The sequence below is a fragment of the Anarrhichthys ocellatus genome, unplaced genomic scaffold (genome assembly GCF_004355925.1).
Source record: "Anarrhichthys ocellatus isolate YVR2014 unplaced genomic scaffold, GSC_Weel_1.0 scaffold16, whole genome shotgun sequence".
Taxonomy (NCBI): Eukaryota; Metazoa; Chordata; class Actinopteri; order Perciformes; family Anarhichadidae; genus Anarrhichthys; species Anarrhichthys ocellatus.
In genome coordinates, this window is record NW_022280046.1 from 6,757,379 (window position 1) to 6,777,363 (window position 19,985).

A 19,985-nucleotide genomic window follows, 5' to 3' on the forward strand; every position below is an offset into this window, starting at 1 on the left:
CACTAAAAGTAAAGCAGCCTTGAATTGTCTGATTGTGTTATATGTGTACGTGGTGAGTTTTGCTAAATTCCAGATAACTTTTCCTAAACTGCTTGATATTCACTGTCTCTGTGATGACAAGTCCTTGGTTTGAAGGTAGTTTTACCAAATATGCAGTATTATCCAGCCCTGATCATTTGTTGCTTTGTTCTTCTTACCAAATTGATACCTCTCTCCTTTAATCAAGTCTTGTAAAAGAACACTAATGATATGAGCAAGCCTTTAAAGAGGTTCCTCATCATGAGCTGTACAGCCTTTTACTCCACTCAAGGTGCTCGCACGCTAAAGCAACACCAAACAGGGGCTCTGCGCTTATATACGTAGATCAGCATCCCAGAGTCTGATGCCATAAACTGCAGACCCACTGTGGGAAAGAAGTAGTGCTGGAACCCTGTGTGAAGAAATACTTTTAGTACATGTTATGACATAATATTTTTCTAAATGTATTCATTTAAATTGACGTAGTTCCTGAAGGAATCTGTGCTTTTCCTTTTAACTCCTTTTCACGTTCCATTTGTACGGTTTTACGTTTGAATAAAAAACCCTGACAGCGTTTTCATACCAGGGTGCTTGAAAAAGTTCAAGAATCATGCTATCATTTGCATTCCATATTCTGTTAAATGTCACATTATGCCTGATATTTTTTAACAGAGTATGACACTGTCGCTAGCAGTTGCAGTAGGAGTGCTAATTGCACAATTGCACCCTCTGGCAAGTGTCAACAGCCACTCCAGTGGGAAGGGGAGGGAAATGGAAAAAAGATGTCTCCTGTAGCTATTGCAGTTCTTCAGGATCAAATCCTGTTATATCAAAGTCTCAGCTGATTCGGGAACATGTGAACAGGATTGAAAAGCATTTAACAAAAGGATAGAAAGACAAACAATTCCTACGCCTTGTAGTTTCCACTGGCAACATTAAACACAGCAAAACACTGGCACAGCTTCGGCATGGCACGGTTCTCTCTGAAACTAAGTCAATTAATTACTCAAGCTGAACTATAAAACTTAACTAAACATGCTTTTCCTTTTGGCCAGAAAACTAGAAATTAGAGGCAGAGTAGCCTAAAGACGGAACTGTGTTTGTGTTTGGTTGTATTAATAAGAACACTCAAAAGTGCTGTTATATTTGGATGCATTTAAATTTCCGTATCATGTCCCACCAACCCTTAGACGTATAAGAGGAGTTTTAGGAACGTCACTTTTCACGCCCTCTCATCCAAGCTGGGAAACTAACGTGGGTTCATAAACATTTTGCCCTCGCATTACACAAAGTATTAAAGGTGGCATCTATTTCTGAGATAAAAATGATACTCTATCCAAAAGCAAAACAGTTTCATGAAAAAAATGATACATTCTGACCCTGATCCTTATCAGAACAATAGAAATCTTTCAAAAGCAGCCATTTTGATCAAAATGTCTGAGCCGTTTTAGCTTCGAGAGGTGTGAAAGCGTATATGTAACGCTTTGACCTCTTAAGTACCAGAAACACAACTGAATGCAGCACCATTCACTCTGAGCCTGATCCGCTTTCTTATTTCATATCATCTGACCGTTGTCTTCAAAGACAACAGCTGCACATCCTGTATGAACTGCTGGAGCCTTTTTTTCTGTTTCTTTGATAAGACTAGTGTACTTTTAGTGTAACTTCAGCTGCTATCTGCACTGTTAGTAACCATTTCCATAAAGATGAAGATGCATCCGTCTCTCCATTTGGCCAGATTCAAAACACTCCACAAGATTTCAATCAGTCTCGAATGAACCTTGAGTCCATTTAAATTGAGCTTTTTTCATGATCAAACAGAGCAATTCATCCAAGATGCATGAGATAACATCAGCCATCGGTCTATATTTCTTGGGTTCCAGTGCAGCCAGCGGATACCCAGGCCAATGTGCGCTGCTCATTGTTTACAGTCCAATTAGCAACTTGAAATGCTGGACTGGCGTTGGAGACTATGTGTACAACCAGATTGTTTTTACAAGTAGCCAGTTTATAAACTCATTTTAAACCACTAAAAATCTGACGATAACCGGTGGAATCCCAGATTGCATTTCAGCGAATGCGTTCCGCCTTTATTGCTCTCCACATGGACGGAATTACCTGCATTCAACCAAAGCCTGCTCGACGGTGATTGATCGCCGCTACTCGGACTACATGCAGAATCTGTCGATAGAGATTGCACATGGAGAGACTAAGTGTGAATGGGGCCAATGACACTGATGATGGGTCAAATTACTCCTTCACTAGAACGTCATATTGGTGAGATTTAATTTCAACTGTCATTTTTCCATGTGGTTCACATTATCTACAGCCAGCTGTAACAGTGCCATCACAAAGCTATCAATATACATTGTTTTCACTCACCAACAACTTTGCATGGTCAAAATCAAATATTGAAGACACAGCATATACAGTGTATACACTACTTTGAAAGGCATCATTTTAGATTTCCATTTTACTTCTAATAAAATTAGATTGTAACAATATCTGTCCAAACGGAATATGATTAATCATCTAAAAAGCTTTTTATCATGATCCTTACATTGAGTCCATTGTAATTTACATCTTCTCTCGTACCGATGCCAAAAATGCCCCCCTTCAACCAGTGGCCAAAATACTGTCCAGTAGAAATAATGGAATAATAAAAAAGGTTTACAACGACTACATCATACTTAATCATATTCAATTGTATTGCATCAAGACAGGCCTGAAGGTAATTTCATTAAGTCAACAAATACAGATTAATATTCCATATAAAGATGTCAGTGTCAGAAGGAAAGATACAAACCGCAAAATATGTATTATTGGCAATATAACCTACTACAACTAAACTAGATCGCTGCACATTTTAGCACTAAACTGTATGAAGTCATGAATCAACAGTGTGCCGGTGGTGATAAGTTATTCATGCTTATGAAACGTTGATTAATTGAATTGTATGTGACAACAGAAACTGTACACATGAACTCTAATTGGGAGCGACTTTTCCTTTCCTCAATAAGTGATTATTGGGTCATTTCACACATCAAGTCATTGTGGTCTGTCAGATTTGTATCAGTTTAACTTCCCATGTAAAAAAAAATTAAGTCACTAATAGAAGATTAGAAAAATTGACTTTAGTTTTGAGACACCTTTGCAGCTAGGGCTAATCACAGTATTATTGATGCCTTATTACATGTTGCTCAGATATGACCCAGTATTCCCAAATACAACTGAGATGATGGACAAACTGAGGGAACGTCCTGAGCTGAGATGAGAGGATTTTGCAGGGAGGCGGCATGACATAAAGCTGAACCCCATAGTCGCTCAGTTTCCTGTCTGAGTCTTATAGCAGCACAGTGCGCAGTAGGGTTGGATGATATGATGATTTATGCCAAGAGAAAATGGAAATTTGTCAACTATCATAGATTTTTCTAGAATAAAGGCAATGCATATCTGTAGCCCTTGTCATAAATTAGCTTGAGGGTAGGACCTGCAATAGTATATCGATATGGTGGTGAGGATCCTTCATAATCCTGCTAGCACTGGTTCTGCACCTTCTGGTGTAAATCCTGCAGAGTGGGGAGTTCAGATCAGACGGTCCTCCATTCTCTGCAGGCATACGGTCCTGAGTGGTGATCCCTTCTGTTAGAACAACCCGTTCTCACTTCCCACCTTTTCACATATTGACGCACAAAGCACCCTTTAGCGTTTGTGTGAGATGCACATGGTGTTCAACTCACTAGAGTGGAAACCCCACTGGGTCAATGTTAGACAGTCAGAGCTACTGAAATAGTATAAAGAGTGGGAAAGTCCACTTAGAGAGGAGGTTTGGGGCGGATGGATGTGTCAGACACTTTGACCCAGGAGACCGCTCTTTGTGTCCTGTACGAAATCAAGTCAAAGTTACTTATTTTTACCTTAGTTTTGTTATGTAAATGCATGTAACATACATAAGTTATGTGACAAGTGTACTTATTTAATGTGACACAGATACTTATTTCAACACAAACCATGATCTTTTCTGTCCATGCTGTCCCTGACACATCTAACACCGACACCAAAGGGGTACCTAGTTTGAAGTGCAGGGCCCGTGACAAAGCGTCGGTATTTCACGAGTTGCACGTTTTATTAAATGATTATATGGCCTTTAAAAATAGGTTGTGTACTTTGATGAACATTCATTTGTTGAAATGAATGAAGGAAACATACACATAAGCTACACGCTAGTGATGCACGGGGACAGGGTCAGCACCTTGGAGAGCGCCGCTCACCACTACAGCAACATGGCTCACAGTAAAGCCAGATTTACACAATAAATGTCGAGGATAAAACACATAAACTAGGTATACAAATTAAATGTAGGCTACATTTAATTTAGGTTCATGTCTTTATTTAATTAACATTAGCCAGGCTATTTCTTTTATTTTACAGTAGCCTATATGCTCAGTTCGCACAGTTTAAGAGTTTATTCTGCTGACTTCTTTTAGTGAAATACTTTTGTTTGAATACGCTGTTGTGGATGGTGCAACACTATTCTGTATTCTTGTAGCGTCGGAGCAGGTGGTCATTGAAGCTTTGTGGGATGAAACTTCTTTTCAAAGTTGTTCAAGACATTCAGAAACCTGAAATCCCTGCATAGTCATGTCCTTGTCAGCCCTTTCATGTTAAGCTAGACTACATGTTGCCTAGCAACACACACCCGAAGGCATTTTAAGGCACAGGTATCATGTTTTTTGTGATATTTATAACAAAAGGGAAAGATCAAAAATGAGTCATAAAACAAAAAAAACAAAACAAAAACATAAAAGATGTTTCATTGAGGACTAGGTTTGTTACTGTGATAATACGAGTAATGGATGTATCCTAACGAGGGTAAGAAATCATTTTCTTGCTTTATGTATTCATTTACATATGTTTTGGGGTTTTTTTTTATTCATTGTGCACCACATGTAATATTCAGAAGAGAGACTTGGGGGGGGAGGGAGGGGGGGGGGTGAACCTGCTGCTTCTAATGTGGTCATCCATCACCTGCATGAATCACAATCATCATAAATCATAACGCTCCGAGCACAGATAAACATGCATGTGCATGCACTTATACGTAGATATGCGCACACACTGAGACGTGTCATCGGTTTGCTCCCATCCACAACACACTAGATCAGATTTCCTCGGGGAGGTGTTGGAGCTCTATACCTGTACACCATGGTTTCCATCTCGTGCCTAATGCCTACAAACAGCAAATCGCTCTCTGTTTAACTTCAAATGAGTCTCCTTTAGAGGAGCTTACTCTTACTGGCTCACTTGAGTATGTGTCATTATGCCCTTGCTTCTAATGAAATGTATTTTGTGTCGGTCGAGACAGGGATAGTGTAGAGCGTGAATGCATCTAAGTTAAGCTTATTTATTTTACCCTCAGATACTGTGGTGACTCAACTCACAGACATAATAGAATATTAAAAATACATTTCTGTTGCACAGAAACATGTGCATTTTTAGAATAGCGTTGGCTACAATTCCATCGTGGCGGGATGGTAGTTGTTCTTACGGTTTGAATTAGGTGATGAGGTCGCTAAATATAGGTTTTACCCTTCGACCTGCCAATAAAAGTGACTGCTCAGCCTCTGTTCTCTGCACATCCAGTGATTCAGGCTGGACTCATCCAGCAGCATAAGGATACAATGTGTGAATACATGAACGCTGGGATGATACTTGTGTGTTATTATATCCGTATTGCGTTCCATATGTTTTCCTTAATTGGTGTCTTGTCTGAATGCCGTTATTGGAAATCTAGGTCATAAAGTATGGCTGGAGGCAAAATATTGCACTTGCTGTCAAGATCTTTTATATACGTAGATTCATGCTCTTGGCATATTAATCTGGGTTCATATTACCGAAACAGAGATGGCCATGCATTTCAAAATGAACAAATATGTTGGGCACTATACTACATGTGTTTTATACTACCTAAAAATTTCTTGTAGACATGAAATATCATCTCAGACGCTTGTGGAAATAACAACTTTGATAAAATAAAAAAAGACAATTGCATTTTCCCATGATACAAGTATTGCATCATTAATGTTTTATATATGTAATAGACCAGCATGGCTGATGTGACCTTGGTGAGATCACAAGTAGAATTTTTGTCAGACCATTAGCAAGAAGTCCATTAATCTACCTTTTATTTCCACTCAAAGCTGTCTCGTTATCAAAGAGAGGATCCCAATTACTCCAAACCAGCTTCTACAGACGTTTACAGACACCTTTGTTCACAGTGGCCAATCTACAAGTTATGTTCTTTTACCAGCGACTGAAACATCAAACAAAAAGTGAACCGATGCTGCGACTTGTAAAGACAGAAACATCACTTGGTCTTGGTTAATCAGAGGATTGAGAGTGTGTTCGTGTCAGGGAGAGAGCGAGGGCTTAAGAAAAAAGTGTCTGTTGCTGAGATCAAGAGCTTATACAGGCATCAGCTCCCCAGGAAGAACACCCTTAACAATTGTTGTGTTTTCTTTAAGAAGGAATGAGCTCGGTTGTGATGCTTTAATTTGCCATCCGTTGTCTGTGTCGCTTGTTTGGATTGGAGCTGATCCATTTCTAACATTATCTCATTTTTTGTCGGAGCGTGTGAATCTAAAACAGACATGTGGCTACGCACTATATGTGCATATGAACACACATGAGCAACTGTGTTCATACATACATACCGGACTAAGTTGCAGTGCACACAGTATTTCAATTGTTTCAAAGAATTGACACAGCGGGACTTTTTCCTATTGTCTGCCTCTCTTTTCATGGTCTATAGGGGAACATGAAACGTAACATGAACACAAAGGCAAACTGGTGAGGAGATAGAACAGGCTAATTGAACAGCCTTGTGAACCCTTTGAGAGTGGCTGGTATATGTCTGTTACTTCCAGCTGTCCTTAATCAGAGCAAAGTAATTACATCATGTTTGTAGCATGCTAATTAGCCTCCTAATTAAAAGCACATGAAGATGTTTAGTAGACGTGGGTGTTTTGCAGGGACCGATCTGGACATGTAACCTGAGTTCTTGAAAAGACCGAAGATTGAGTTTTGGAAGTAGTAGGTTTCCCTTTGGAATGCATCCATAGCAGGGGAACAGCATTTATGATTGATAGTGTTGTTTTGTTGTGTACGCGATGATTTTAAAGCAGAGTGGATTGACGACAAAGGCCTTCTGTTTTTAGTTTTCACCAAAAGAATACCTGGGTTTGTTTTTGAGAAGTAGATGGATTTTAATTAGATTTTACGTCCCCACAAACCCCAAAAGTTGGTTTCCTGCTGTAAGAGGACTTATCACTGTACTTCTCCATAAACAAGGTTCTTTTGTGGTGTTCACAGTCCTGTACGTGTCATCTCAGCTGGCATTTAAATTGAACAGATAATGCATTTTGGAGCTTTGTTCTGATAATATTGCTTGGGCCAGTAGGGCTGGTGCAACTGCCATCTTTAATGTTGCTGAGAGTTGGAGGGATTATACAGTTTTACTGTTATGTTGCATCTGATATCTTGTATCAGAATCAATGGTTACACATTGTAACGCTAAATCTGTGAACAAGGGCAAGGCCAGAATACTTTCTTTTCTCTATTTTTTTCTGTCTTCATGTTTACAGCTCGACTATAACCAAGTAAGATTTGAAGTCATTTTACTATCTCATGCCAAGCTTAAATTAAGACGAGGTCCTAGTAAATGAAGTGCATAACCCTACTGTCCTTGACACATGATTGAAAGTTTCTAAAGAAAATAGATGAAAGGTTCTGCCAAAAATGTACAAATTGAGATTTGAAACATTTTCAATTGCAATATAATGAATATTAGAAAAAAAAATTGAAGAATTGTAGCATGCCAACCTCCCTCCAAAGTATATCATTGTATTCATAATGAATATTCATGTGAACAGAACTTCTAGTTATCCAGATTTTAAATTTTTTAGGAATCCCGTTGTCGGTCAGTTTTCAGTTTCAGTTTGTTTTCACAGAATTCTGTTGTTTTAATGCGTGAGACTTCAACAAACGCTATGCAGACTGGAGAAATATCAAAGATGAAGAGGACACAGTAGTACAAAGAATGAATAATTGTAATTTTATTTTTATTTTGAATTAATCATTTCATCCTCAAACATTTTCAGAAACAAACAAACTCACAACAACATGGTCAAACCCACAGCTGCTGTTGTTAATAAGGTAGCGGATATAAGACACCAACGTAGCATTAGCAGTGTGCAGGCAGTAGAGTTAGCTCAGCTACCAATGTCAGAGTCAAGTGACCCTTGCCATGCAGGTCGCAGCAGGTCCCTTGTACAACGCATGTCCCTTCACCTGCAACATTGCATACAAAATTACACATGCATTTCCAGATTTGCTCTGACTGTAAATGCATCTATCTCTGTGGCTTTTGTTGGCAAAGGTTCAAGGTTCTTCGAGAATTACTTTTATATAGTTTGTTAACTTTGAACAGTACTTTGAGAGCTATCACACCAGAGTCTGGTTTAAATTAGCAGGAGGCTGATAGGATGTAGAGGGGCCTCCCAAGGGTATATTGTTATCGGGTGGTCCGGGATCCACAAAGGATTGTGTTTGTGTTTGTCCGTGAGCAAAATAAATCCTGTGTCACTAAGACTTATTCTAAATCAGACTCAACTTTTCAGGATGCTACTGGCTTGTCTTTGAGGCAGAGCAGATTACTTGTGGCTCAGTGACACAGGTTCTCCGAGATCTTGAACAGTGTAAATAGCCAAAGGCTACAGTTCTACAACGCGCTGCCATGGTGCATTGTTGGGAAAGAAGGACCCCTGATCATAATGTCTGCCAAGTTCACCCTGGGCCCTTGGCAGCTTGTCGTAACTCCCACTTTTGCTATAACCGAGGGAAGCTACCCTCTCCTTGCTTTTTTCAGCATTTTCAAAAGGCTGCCACTGGGAGACAATTGCTCCTTCTGATGTATTAAAGATGTTGCTCTGTTGTGAAAGGCTAGTGCAGTCCACGTGACTCCGATATCAGTGCCAGTGAACCGGCAGCAAATCACTTTAGTTCCCTTTTTACCACTGGAAAGCTCCACTGCTGAGAGCGCAAGAGTGAAGCGCGTGTCCCTGGTGAAAGATGACAAAACCTCCTCGTGGATGCGCGGCGGCACAAATTCCTTGTCGCCGTGAACGAGGCCGGTCAAGTCTTGACTGCCGGCAGCAGACGTGATGAGGATTGGTGGAGTCTGGGGACAGAAATATCCACAGCCCATCACGTCCTTTCATGCAAAGTGATGTAAAAAAAAGTGCTGTCTTCAACTTATGGCTGAAAGCCGTCAAAAGACTTTTGGCTGTTTGCAATGCAAGTGTTGAAAGAGGCACAAGCAGTAGAGTGAATTCCAGTGCTCCTCATTAACGAAGCACTTGAAGAAAATCATGTTGGAGCATAATGAGTTTTCGCAAATAACAGCTCAGCTGTGTCCATAAAGCACACATTTGAGCGGGGCTGAAATAACTGCATGATACATTATGACAGCAACAAATCCACAGAAAGGGAAAAACAACAACACAATAAAGGAAATGATTGCTTGTGCGCTCTTGTTGTGAAAATTGTGGGCATTTACCAACAAATAAAGCACAACGAGGCGCACAAGAGTCGGCCCTGTAACCACCACCTAACAAGCAATGCAATCCTGCAGTCGCTCAACAAGGGGTGTGGGAAACACCGCTTTGAATTCAGATACGAGAGACGTGACAGCGAATTACTTTCAATTTGCTGCCGGGTCACTGCATTTGACCACTCACCGGATCCTACAAAGCACCGTGGAAAAATGATTTTGAGCCGATGAGAATAAAACATTTGAATAAACAAACATCAAACCAGGCAGAACGTTTGATAACTTGCCTATGAGACTAAACGCTAAATAAGACTATTCGTATATATAACAATACATATTGTCATTTGTGCGACTTGCCGTGTGTTACTTCTATAATAATGGATTTCCTATATCCACTCAGTTATATGAGATAAACAAGGCTGTCAAGGCCAACTCATGCTCCATTACCAGTTGTAATGGGGCAAAGAAGTGTAATATTAAATCCTGTGTCATGACAACATTTAAATGGGTAGACGATCGGCTAATTTCCCCATTTGTTGCATCTTTATTCCACCTATGCTGAAGTGTTTCTGTTTAAGTGTGAGTGTGTGTGTGTACCTGATCAGAGGGCTGCACGGCTCTTTTTTTGTGTCTGTGTCGCTCGCTTCAGAGTTCACCTCAACGCGCATGTGCTCACAAACGCAGCCTGAGCTTTTTTTTGCTGCGAGTTGCTTCTGTTTTTGTGCTCTGGTGGAATTGTCTAAGGTATGACAATTTGTGCAGGCAGCTGTCTTCGCTCCGCTCACATCCACCTGAGACGGAGATAAAGAGTTGGAGTGAAGGCTTATCAGCCTGTTTGATAACGTTTAAATAAAAGTCGTGCTCAGGGCATACTCATCTTGAAACCCCGCGTTACAGAGATCTGCTTCACACCGACAACAATCTCGGCTCGAGCAGCAAAAAGTCGAGCCGAGGTAATTTCTCGAGCAGATTCTGAAAACTTTAGAAATTGCTGAGCCTGGCAAAAACTCACAGCACTTGTGTTATTAAAGCGATGTGGATTTACCTGTAGCCAAGTTGCAAAAAAAAGGCTCTTTTAAAGGTTAAGTTGGAAAGTGGAGGGTTTCAGAGCACAGATGCTCAGAGGCAAACTTGGATATGCGAGTTTGACTCTGCATCCTGCAGTGTGAAGATCAGTCCAAAGCTTGAGGCTCTTAAATAAGAACAACATGTTTGCAACAACCTCTCAACAAGTTTGAGTTGTTGACCTGTGGGAAAGCACTCGCATGTAAATGCCCCGAATTATTCACTCGTCATGATTTCTAATTTACTATTTCTAGTGATACCAACATGCTAAGCGATATGAACGAGCCTGTTTATTTTTAGTAAATGTATTTTATACTGACTCTGGAAATGTAACCGTGTACTGCATTGGGGATACATTTAAAATATAAGCACTCTATTTCTGCATTATTGAAAAAATGTATTGAAACATAACACGATGTGTTCTTCTGTATCACTTACATTTTAAATGTAAATGCAGTATCTAAGGAATGTCTTTCTAAAGATAACCATCCATCTGAAAACAAAAGTCTTGATGGCACTTGTCATGTAATTAACTTGCATACGCTGACATAATGACAGTTGCTATTCCAGCTGTTGTTCAGATGCCGATCATTGCTTGACGGGAGGATAATTAGAATATCTATTGTTGCAAAAAACCTGACGTAATGTGACAACATTTTTAGGTGAGCGGGTTCAATTGAACAAATTTTCTTAAGTGAATTATTTCATCCCAAATTTACAATTTTCAACACAAATACTTGTAGGAGTTCTCTGTGTTGAGCTTTTATTTGATCCCTGTATAAGACGTTGGGGAAGTCTCTCCACCTCAGCTTTCTAAGCTATCTGAGTACATTGGATTTCATCTGCTTAATTGCCGAGCCTAATTTCCTTTGCTGGCTCTGTCACAGCCCCATTGTGCCGTTATCAAGTCACTGGACACTGCAATTAACTTTACATTGTAAGCACCACCTCTGTAACTGGCACAGACCAGCTGTTAAATGGATTTAACTATATTGCCTTTTTCTTTTTTTTTGTTCTTTTCTTGCAGAATGAGTACACGTGCCCACGCCCCCTACCTGGTGCCTGGCTGGGAGATGTGCCTACCATTCATTAACCCCTAAAAGGGAACTGCTTTGGGTGGTGCAGCGAACCACACTGAAACAGGGATACAGGAGAAAGACATATGGAGAGAACCCATCATTCACATTCAAGGATACATTTAAAAAACATCCTCCACGCTGAGGGCGTCCACTGACCAAGACAAACAGGAGATAATACTGTCCTTTTCTTTTTCCTAAGATTTTATAATGTCTTCTTTTTCGACCTGTGGTCATCCGCTTTGCTGCATTCCGTCGTGCTTCATCACTACACAAACACTGACGCAGAGGGTTGCGGGTATGCAGTCCTATGGTGGGTAGCAGAGCCTTGGAAGAAGACTCATGGGCTCTAATGGAAGGTTATAACCAACATGGAGGCTTATTGTATAGACATTAATAGCTTATTGTCTCCACGAGGACAATGTGGCATTGTGTTGAAAAAAAGAGGCAAGAGACTACAAATTCAAGAGGCTTTAAAAAGTGTAAACTGAGCAATGAATCACTAATGAAAAATGCACTGAAGAGGTGGCTCCGACCGTTCTGCTAACACAGCTGTGTATAATTTAAAATGGGTTTCCCTATTTTGATTCCATATTGAGCGTCATGTTATCACCTTTCAATATATATATTTTTGTTTAAGAAAGACTAATCAAAGGCTAGGATGGTGTAAATGTGCCTCACTGGAGCAGAAACATTATTAAAAAAAGGAGTGTCTGTGCACCTGTCATTTTCGACGATTCCGCTCCATCAGGTGGAAATCAAGGCGGCAGCTGGGGGATAGTTTGAAGCCTGTGAAAAGTTGCCAGACGGGAAAGCAAACTGTCCCCCAGCCACTGACCTTTGGTGAAGTTTTTTTGTTTGATTGTTTGTTTGCTTTTTGTTAAGAAAAAAAAAGAAAAAAAAAAAGAAAACATTTTTCCAAGTTGTTTCTAATTGCAATCAAACCTCGACTACTTAGTTTGATTTTGAGGACAATCGGAAGCAAAGGAAGGGGGGGAAGAAAAAGCTCCTATCAAGGGTAAAATGTAATTTTCTGCAATTTTAATGTTGTTAATGTTGTGCTTTATGAATATGTGTTTCTGCCATTTTCAACACCAAATACCAAAGAGCCAAATGGAGCATTTTTTGGCTCTCCTACTCATGGGCTGTAACATGTCCAGGAGTTGCTCTTTTAAAAGAAAGCCTCAACTTTCCCTCATGTCCAGCAGTACTCTGGCTTTCTTTTTTTTTCTGTGTGTAATGTGAAAGTCTTTGTGAACAAGCGATCTTGCAGCGGCAGTCTTCATTAAGAGGATCTTGTCTGAAAGATAACCTCGAGCACTGTTTACATTTTATGACTTATGTTCAATACGTGCTTCACTTTCCTTCCAATAATCTGCCCATCTCTCCCCTCGAAGACACTCCAGATGTTGCTGTGCACGGCTCCCTGTGTGCTTGTGTTTCATCCGTTATGAGTTCCGAATTAGGTTTCAAGACGCACTGAGTTGTGAATTGTTTGTTTCAACCTTCAGACATAATCTTTCTACACCTGAAAATGATGATTTTCTATTGTACATTGCTTTTCTCCCCCCCCCCCCCCCTTTGAATTTGTTGATATTTAGTATGCAGCTGTATTCTTTGTTCACTTTCAACAGTATGTTTTATAATGAGAATAATGACTTTATTGGTGAGCAAATTGAATTGGTCAAATTAAAATATTCATTAATCATTTTTTTGTGTTCAAGTGTGTATGAAGCATTTCTTATTGTGTGTGTGTTTATGCTTGCTGCCCGCTGTAATTTAATAAGCTGCTGCCCTGTTTCGCGTCTCCATTCACGCCTGTTAGAAATCTTTCCTATCCCGTCGACGAGGCCGTCACATCAACTTTAGCCTCATTAATTTAGAGAGCAGAACATTGATCTCTGTTCGACCGTTCTGTTCACGGTGACGCTCACTGCTGGCCCCACCAGCCCTCTAATTACGCTTCCTGTGTAATGTGTTGCATATCTCAAGAGGGGGGCCTGCTTGGTGAATTTGCTCCACGTTTGCTGCACTTGGAACATGTCAAGCTGTCAGCTCAGAGGTCCAGATGGCCAATCTGCCCGACACTCCCTGTGGTATTTTCGCATACTCCTTCTCTACCTATCCCCCCCGCTGCTACACTTCTCCCTTGCTCTTCTTGTCTTCCCACAGTATGTGCCAGGTGTCCACATCTCACTGGCTCTCGGTTTCTTAACATTATTTAAGACGTTTTTGGACAGTTTTAGGCTATTTTCTTCTTCTGTCTTTAAAGAATACTTAAATCACAAACTGATCATTGTATACCAATGTTCACCCCGGTGTTACCTTGATTTTGTGAAAAAAACTTTCTCGCATGTCTCCACGATGAACGAAAAATCCAAAATATGGAGAAAAGTCTTGAAGAATTGATGTTAATTGGGGCAGTGTGCAAAACGATATCAAACTATATACAGGCTCTCACACAATAACAATCATATTTATTAATAATAATAATCCAAGTCTCATTAATCCGGTCATACTTGCTTTTTCGCTAAAACCGTATACTATCTAAAACACTTACATAGACAGTACTCGCATGGACCAGAAGCGCACCTGCACATGCATGAGAGTTTTTGCAGAAGTTTTTTCTAAATAATCATTTAGTCTAAAATATTTTCTAGAAAATTGTCTCAACCACTTTCTCAAGTATCCAAGGTCACATTTTTAAAACTATTGTGTTTGTCTGACCAAAATACCAAAACCCCAAAATATTAAATTCACAAAGATGAATAAAAGCAGGACATTGACCTTGTTTATCATGAAAACGTTCCCAATATTTCCTTGTAAACTGAATATCTTAATATAAATTAATCCAAAATGAGATTATAGCTTTAGTGGTACATGAGGAATGTTCATTTGTAATTTGAGTGAACTGACCCTTTCATAGATTGACATGTTTGTTTGGCATCCATATTGTACATCTCTGTGATTGGTATTATCGTCTGTGTTTCTCTGTCCCCCTCCTCTCTGTCTCTCTGTCTTATCCGCCGCTGTTCTCTATGATCTCCGTAACTCAGTCCCCGGTGCTGCATGTGCAGTGGCAGCACAGACAGGGCTGTATGCCTGAGAGCAGACTCCATGCATTATTCATGTAGCTTGGGCTCCCTGTTGACCCGTGTCCAAACAGTTGGCAGTCTACAATCCTTCCACAGAAAGGCCCCAGGAAGAAGAAGTTAAACTATAAGCAAAATACACTGATATATCAAGCCGCTGCAATGGCATAGACATCCACCATCTCAGATTGGATGCTTGTTTAAAGTGTGTGAAAACCTTTGAAGCAAAAGAAAAAGCTTAAATTCAGACAAAGACGATTTTATAAGAAAGATTAGATTACTTTAAGATGATTTAAGAGATGATCAGATTGTATGGCACATTACAATGAAGATCATAACAAATACCACGTAGGACAATTTTTAACATGTATGAACCTTGAGTCAATATTCAAAGGGACCAGCTTCTGATAGAAAGGATTATGTGCAATAATAACTTTGCCTAGCCTCATGACGGCTGACTCATCAACGAATCATTCTTGTCATGTCAGGCATATTAATTGGATTTGACACTTAAATTTGAAGTTTCATTCAGTAGCTTTTTTTTTTAACAGCAACTCGTACGACTCTCTAGGAATGACTTTGAATCACTCATAACCTCATATAATCTCCAACTCAGAGTGCAGCTCACTGGGTGGCTTTCATTTTAATTATGACAGTTGGAGCAATTAGTCAGCGACTGCTGAAGAGAAATGACTTAGAAACCAAAATGCCAAACTCCATCATCGAATGAATGTCAAGCCTTTACGTAAGCACCCGTTGTTTCAAAAACAGTCACATCACTGCTTTCGCAGACCCACACCAGAAGTGGCTTTCAACACGTCATGTTTGTCAGCCATCTGCTCCTGACTGGGGGATCGCAGAGTCCTTGCTGAGATCATCTCTGATGCCATCATCAACCAACTGCTGGTCTGGTGCTTTCTCCTGACCTCCGACTCCTTTCCGAATCTTCAATCAGGATGAGCAAACACTGCCATGGAAACCAAGGAAATGTTTGCTTGTTGCCCATCATTGATTCAGAGAATGCAGCCTGTAATGCGTGTCCCAATTCCTCAGCATTCATCAAGAGCCCAAGAACTGTTAGCTTTTTTGAGTTTTCAAGAAGTATTCCAAAATGTACATGCATGGGCTCTGGGAGAGAATTGGAAAAGGAGCCTAATTTCTTTTAGCTAACTCATAAGGACTGGATTTCTTGAAGTGAGTGTACTGAGATTCTTTTGAAGAACCAGGTCTTCCTCGGCAGTGTGCATGCACGCAGGAACATGTTTTCGCTGAGGGGTGCTGTACAGTGTAAATGCTCTGCAAACACCGATGGCTGCCGTGGCATCTCTCCGGCAGCTGGAGGTGCCACCGGAGGTGACATAACTACCTGCGGCTGCCGCTAAGTCGGCTTGCTCTCTCTCCTTTCCTTCCATGCATTTGCAATAACACGTTACTTCATTTTTTTTTCACTTTATACATACACAAATAAAACAAAAATACAATATCAAAATTTACAACTGCAAATAGGATACAGTTTACAACTAGTGATGTGTTATACAGTTTATTAAAACTTTTATACCATAATTTACATTGTTGTCAATAAAATGATACAGTGCTGATGTCTTTATTTCTGGTAAACTCATCTTCTTTTACTCTGAGAAGTCTTTTGTTTCCATCACACATATTTCCTGTACTCTATCTAACACTGTGTGTGTGTGGGAGGCTCAGTTACAAGCCCGTTTCTTGTGATGGCCTTCCTGCCAGCTGTGAGAAGGATTTAGATCAAGTCATTATATTCCTTCTGTACCACTTAAGTTATATTGCCCAGGTATAAAATGGAACACTTCTTGGAGATTATATATCCGAATACCTTTTCGGGAAAGTCAAGAAGATATATGTGCATGATTTGAATCTGTATGGCCACATTGTCCCCAGCATGTCTGTTGCCTTAGAAAGAGTTAGGGGCGACTGTCAGTGGTAGAGCAGGGTCGTCCTTCAATCAGAGTATCGGTGGTTCGATTACCGGCACTGCTAGTCCGTGTCGATGTGTCCTTGGGCAAGACACCTTATCCCAAATGACTCCTCTTCCTGCTGTTCGATGCAGGCTGTTCCTGCGGTGTGTGAATGTGTATGGATGTAAGTTAGTCCTGATGCAGGTGGCACCTTGGGTGTTTGCCCCTGCTAGTGTACTAATGCGTGTGAATGGGTGAATGATGAAATGTAGTGTTAAAGCGCTTTGATTGGTCGGAGGACTAGAAAAGCACTGTACAAGTACAGTCCATTTACCATTCTATATTAGGCTTAATAAAGAAACAGATTTCAGTTTTCCAATTATATACTCTCCATTAATGGGAATTTGCTGATGTCTTCTGTATTACCCACACTTCAAATGATGATTTTCAATTCCTTTTACCACTAAGTTTGACATAAAAATGTACTTTCAGCCTGACATTCCATTAAAGTATGATCAAGTTTAGAAATAATCCCCAATGTTTTTGGTTGATACATATTGACCATCACTTTTACCACTGGATCCTTTTCTTCAGCTGCCTCCATATTTACTTTTTTGTGAACCAGATTTCAAAAGTAAATATTGTTATTGGATCGATCATACTCATGATATTGTCCAGGACGAGCCTTTACTCCCAAGAGTGTTTGGGTGTGGTAGCCAGGGATATATGTCTCAATCGCATTCCACCCAGCCATAAAGCTATACTCACACCTCTAAATCAGCGGTTGAAGTTGGGCTGCAAAGAAATACATCTTAAAATCCCACCGTTGTCCTGTGGCAACTGGAGTGTAGTGTATCGGACTCTGGCTTTCTTCCCTCCCCAAATAGATTTAATTTCCCCCACTCTGTAAATAGTTTTAGTGGCAGGAATTGAAATCAACAACCGTCTTTCTGTATCCTTTCTAATGTTTTGCTTGATGTGATTATAATTGGCCCCAAACAACATTGATACATTCTTTGCTACATATACCCCTTGGTATTTTTGACTGATTTTGAATCCCCTAGCTATCCTGAGGTGCATCATTTAAAAATAGAATTTAAGTTTTTGAAATATTACAGTTATGTACTGCATAGAAATTACATTTCTGTATGATCCCCATCATCCTCGAAAAGGAGGCATTGACATCTGTTAGATATATATTCACATCATTCACAAAAAAAGGCCAATTCTATGTTCCCTGTCCCACATAGCTACTCCCCTCCGTTTCCTATCTTGAGGAATCGCTCGGGCCAATGGTTCAATCTAGATAGCAAACAGGGTAGGGCTAAGCACATCTCTGTCTCATTCCTCTTTCTACCACAATCCTCTAAGTTAAAGGAGCCATTCACCGTTATCCTTGAAGTAGGTTGCTGGTAAATGGCTCCAATACGCTGAATTGATTATTTAGTAAAAACAAATCTTTCTAGTGTTTGATATAAGAATTCACAATTAACCCAATCAAAGGGCTTTTGTACATCAAGGCTCCTTTTGAAGCGTATGCATTATATGAAAGGTTCTTCGAATAATGTCCTGTGTTTGTTTGCCTGTTATAAACCCGATCTGGTTTATATCAATCAAATCTGACATGAACGTTTCAAATCGTTATAAATTGAAATAATTGAAAAACACATTTCTTTGGGGATTAGTTTCATGATTGCTGTTTTGCCTTCTTTGATAATCCAGGTAAACTAGTCGGTATAGCGCATCCAAAATATTTGGTACCACTCTATAGGGACTCCGTCGCTGACTGAGGCCTTTTTTGTCTTCATCCTGCTGATTGCCCTCTCTATCCACTGATATTGGATTGATATTTCTGCTGGGATTGTATTATATTGTATCTCTTCAAGATCTACTCATAGATACTCCATCTACTGTAGAGGTTTGTGGATATGTTTCTTTATATTACTCCTGGAAGATATCTTCTTTTTAATTTGGTTCACTCTTCAATTTACGTGCAGAGGGGTCCTTCATTTTGTGAATATTATTGGCAGCCTGTTTTTGCCCTAACTATTGCTTTATGAATTTTTATCTTCTCTACTTCATGACCCAATATCTAATCCATTTGTGCCCTCAAATCTTCTGGTCCTTGTTATTTTTGCACTTCTGTTCTAAGTCCTTCCAATCTAAGATCAATGTACTATATGTTTCCATCTTGGTCTTCATAATACAGTATGTGTTGTCTCAGCTAATAACCTACCTCGTATTACAGCCTTGGATGAGTCCCTTAGTATACATGGTTCTACCTCACCATTTTCATTTTCCTCAAGATTTCGTATTAAATGTCATTAACGGTTGTTTTTTTGCTCATTATCCCAACATTTAATCCCCACACTCTGTCTTTTCTTCTACTGTCCACTTGAATTGTTTGTTTTTTTGCATTATGGTCAAAAAACACCTCAGCTATGCCAATTCTGCAATATGTTACCCCATATTAATCTCCTTTCTGCATTAAAAATGGTCAATTCCGGAATAAACTGAGTCTGGTATTGAATAGTGTGTATTGTCTCCTTTGGAGGATGAACATTTCTCGAGATATCAAGAAACCCAAAACTATATTCATTATTACTAAATTTAGCTCGCCTCCACAGAAACTAATTCCTTCTGCTTCCATTGCAAGAATATCAAGTAGGGATGTGAAAAAAATGTTTATCACTATCAGGGCGGTGGGGGGTTGGGGGGGGGGTGCATGGATATTCACCGATGTCAGGATATTATATTCTACCTTGCCCTTTACAATGATATTTATCTCTTTCTATAAAGTTTTTAAACTCAGTTTGAGATCATGATTGTTACCCCCCTTTTGCGGCTACAGATTCTTCCAGATCTGTTGAGCTTCTCGTGATCTTCTCATGTTAAATGGGTTTTAATGTATTTTAAAAATTGGTTGTCATAATTTTGTCTCTTTACCCAAACCATTAAAATGTAAAGACATTAAGTCCCTGACAATGCATCATTAAACTTGATATGATTGAGTTCACTGATTCCCCTCATTCAACAATTCTGGACTGCGAACCTGAATTATATCAACAAACAAAGCATTACAAAACTACAAAAAAAGATGGACTCCAAAAAAAGGGCGTTCTACTTCTTCCTGCGTGTAAACCTAAACTATAAGAATTCAATATTCTGACATACATTGTGGTGAAGACCATTG

At 39.7% G+C, this 19,985-nt stretch overlaps 1 protein-coding gene across 2 annotated transcripts in view; it reads left to right on the top strand.

The window, feature by feature from the left end:
* The window catches only part of lrrtm4l1 (leucine rich repeat transmembrane neuronal 4 like 1), a 45,112-nt gene extending 32,037 nt beyond the window's left edge, over positions 1 to 13,075 (top strand). The window contains exon 3 of one of the 2 annotated variants that reach the window (XR_004213064.1): positions 11,721 to 11,801. Coding sequence is in view for 1 of the 2 variants with exons in the window: in XM_031855843.1 (XP_031711703.1) it covers positions 11,721 to 11,786 (66 nt within the window). In the remaining variant the exon portion in view is untranslated. Of the gene's footprint in view, positions 1 to 11,720 lie in introns of both variants that reach the window. The other variant, XM_031855843.1, reaches the window with a different exon arrangement.
* Positions 13,076 to 19,985: the final 6,910 nt, after the last annotated feature.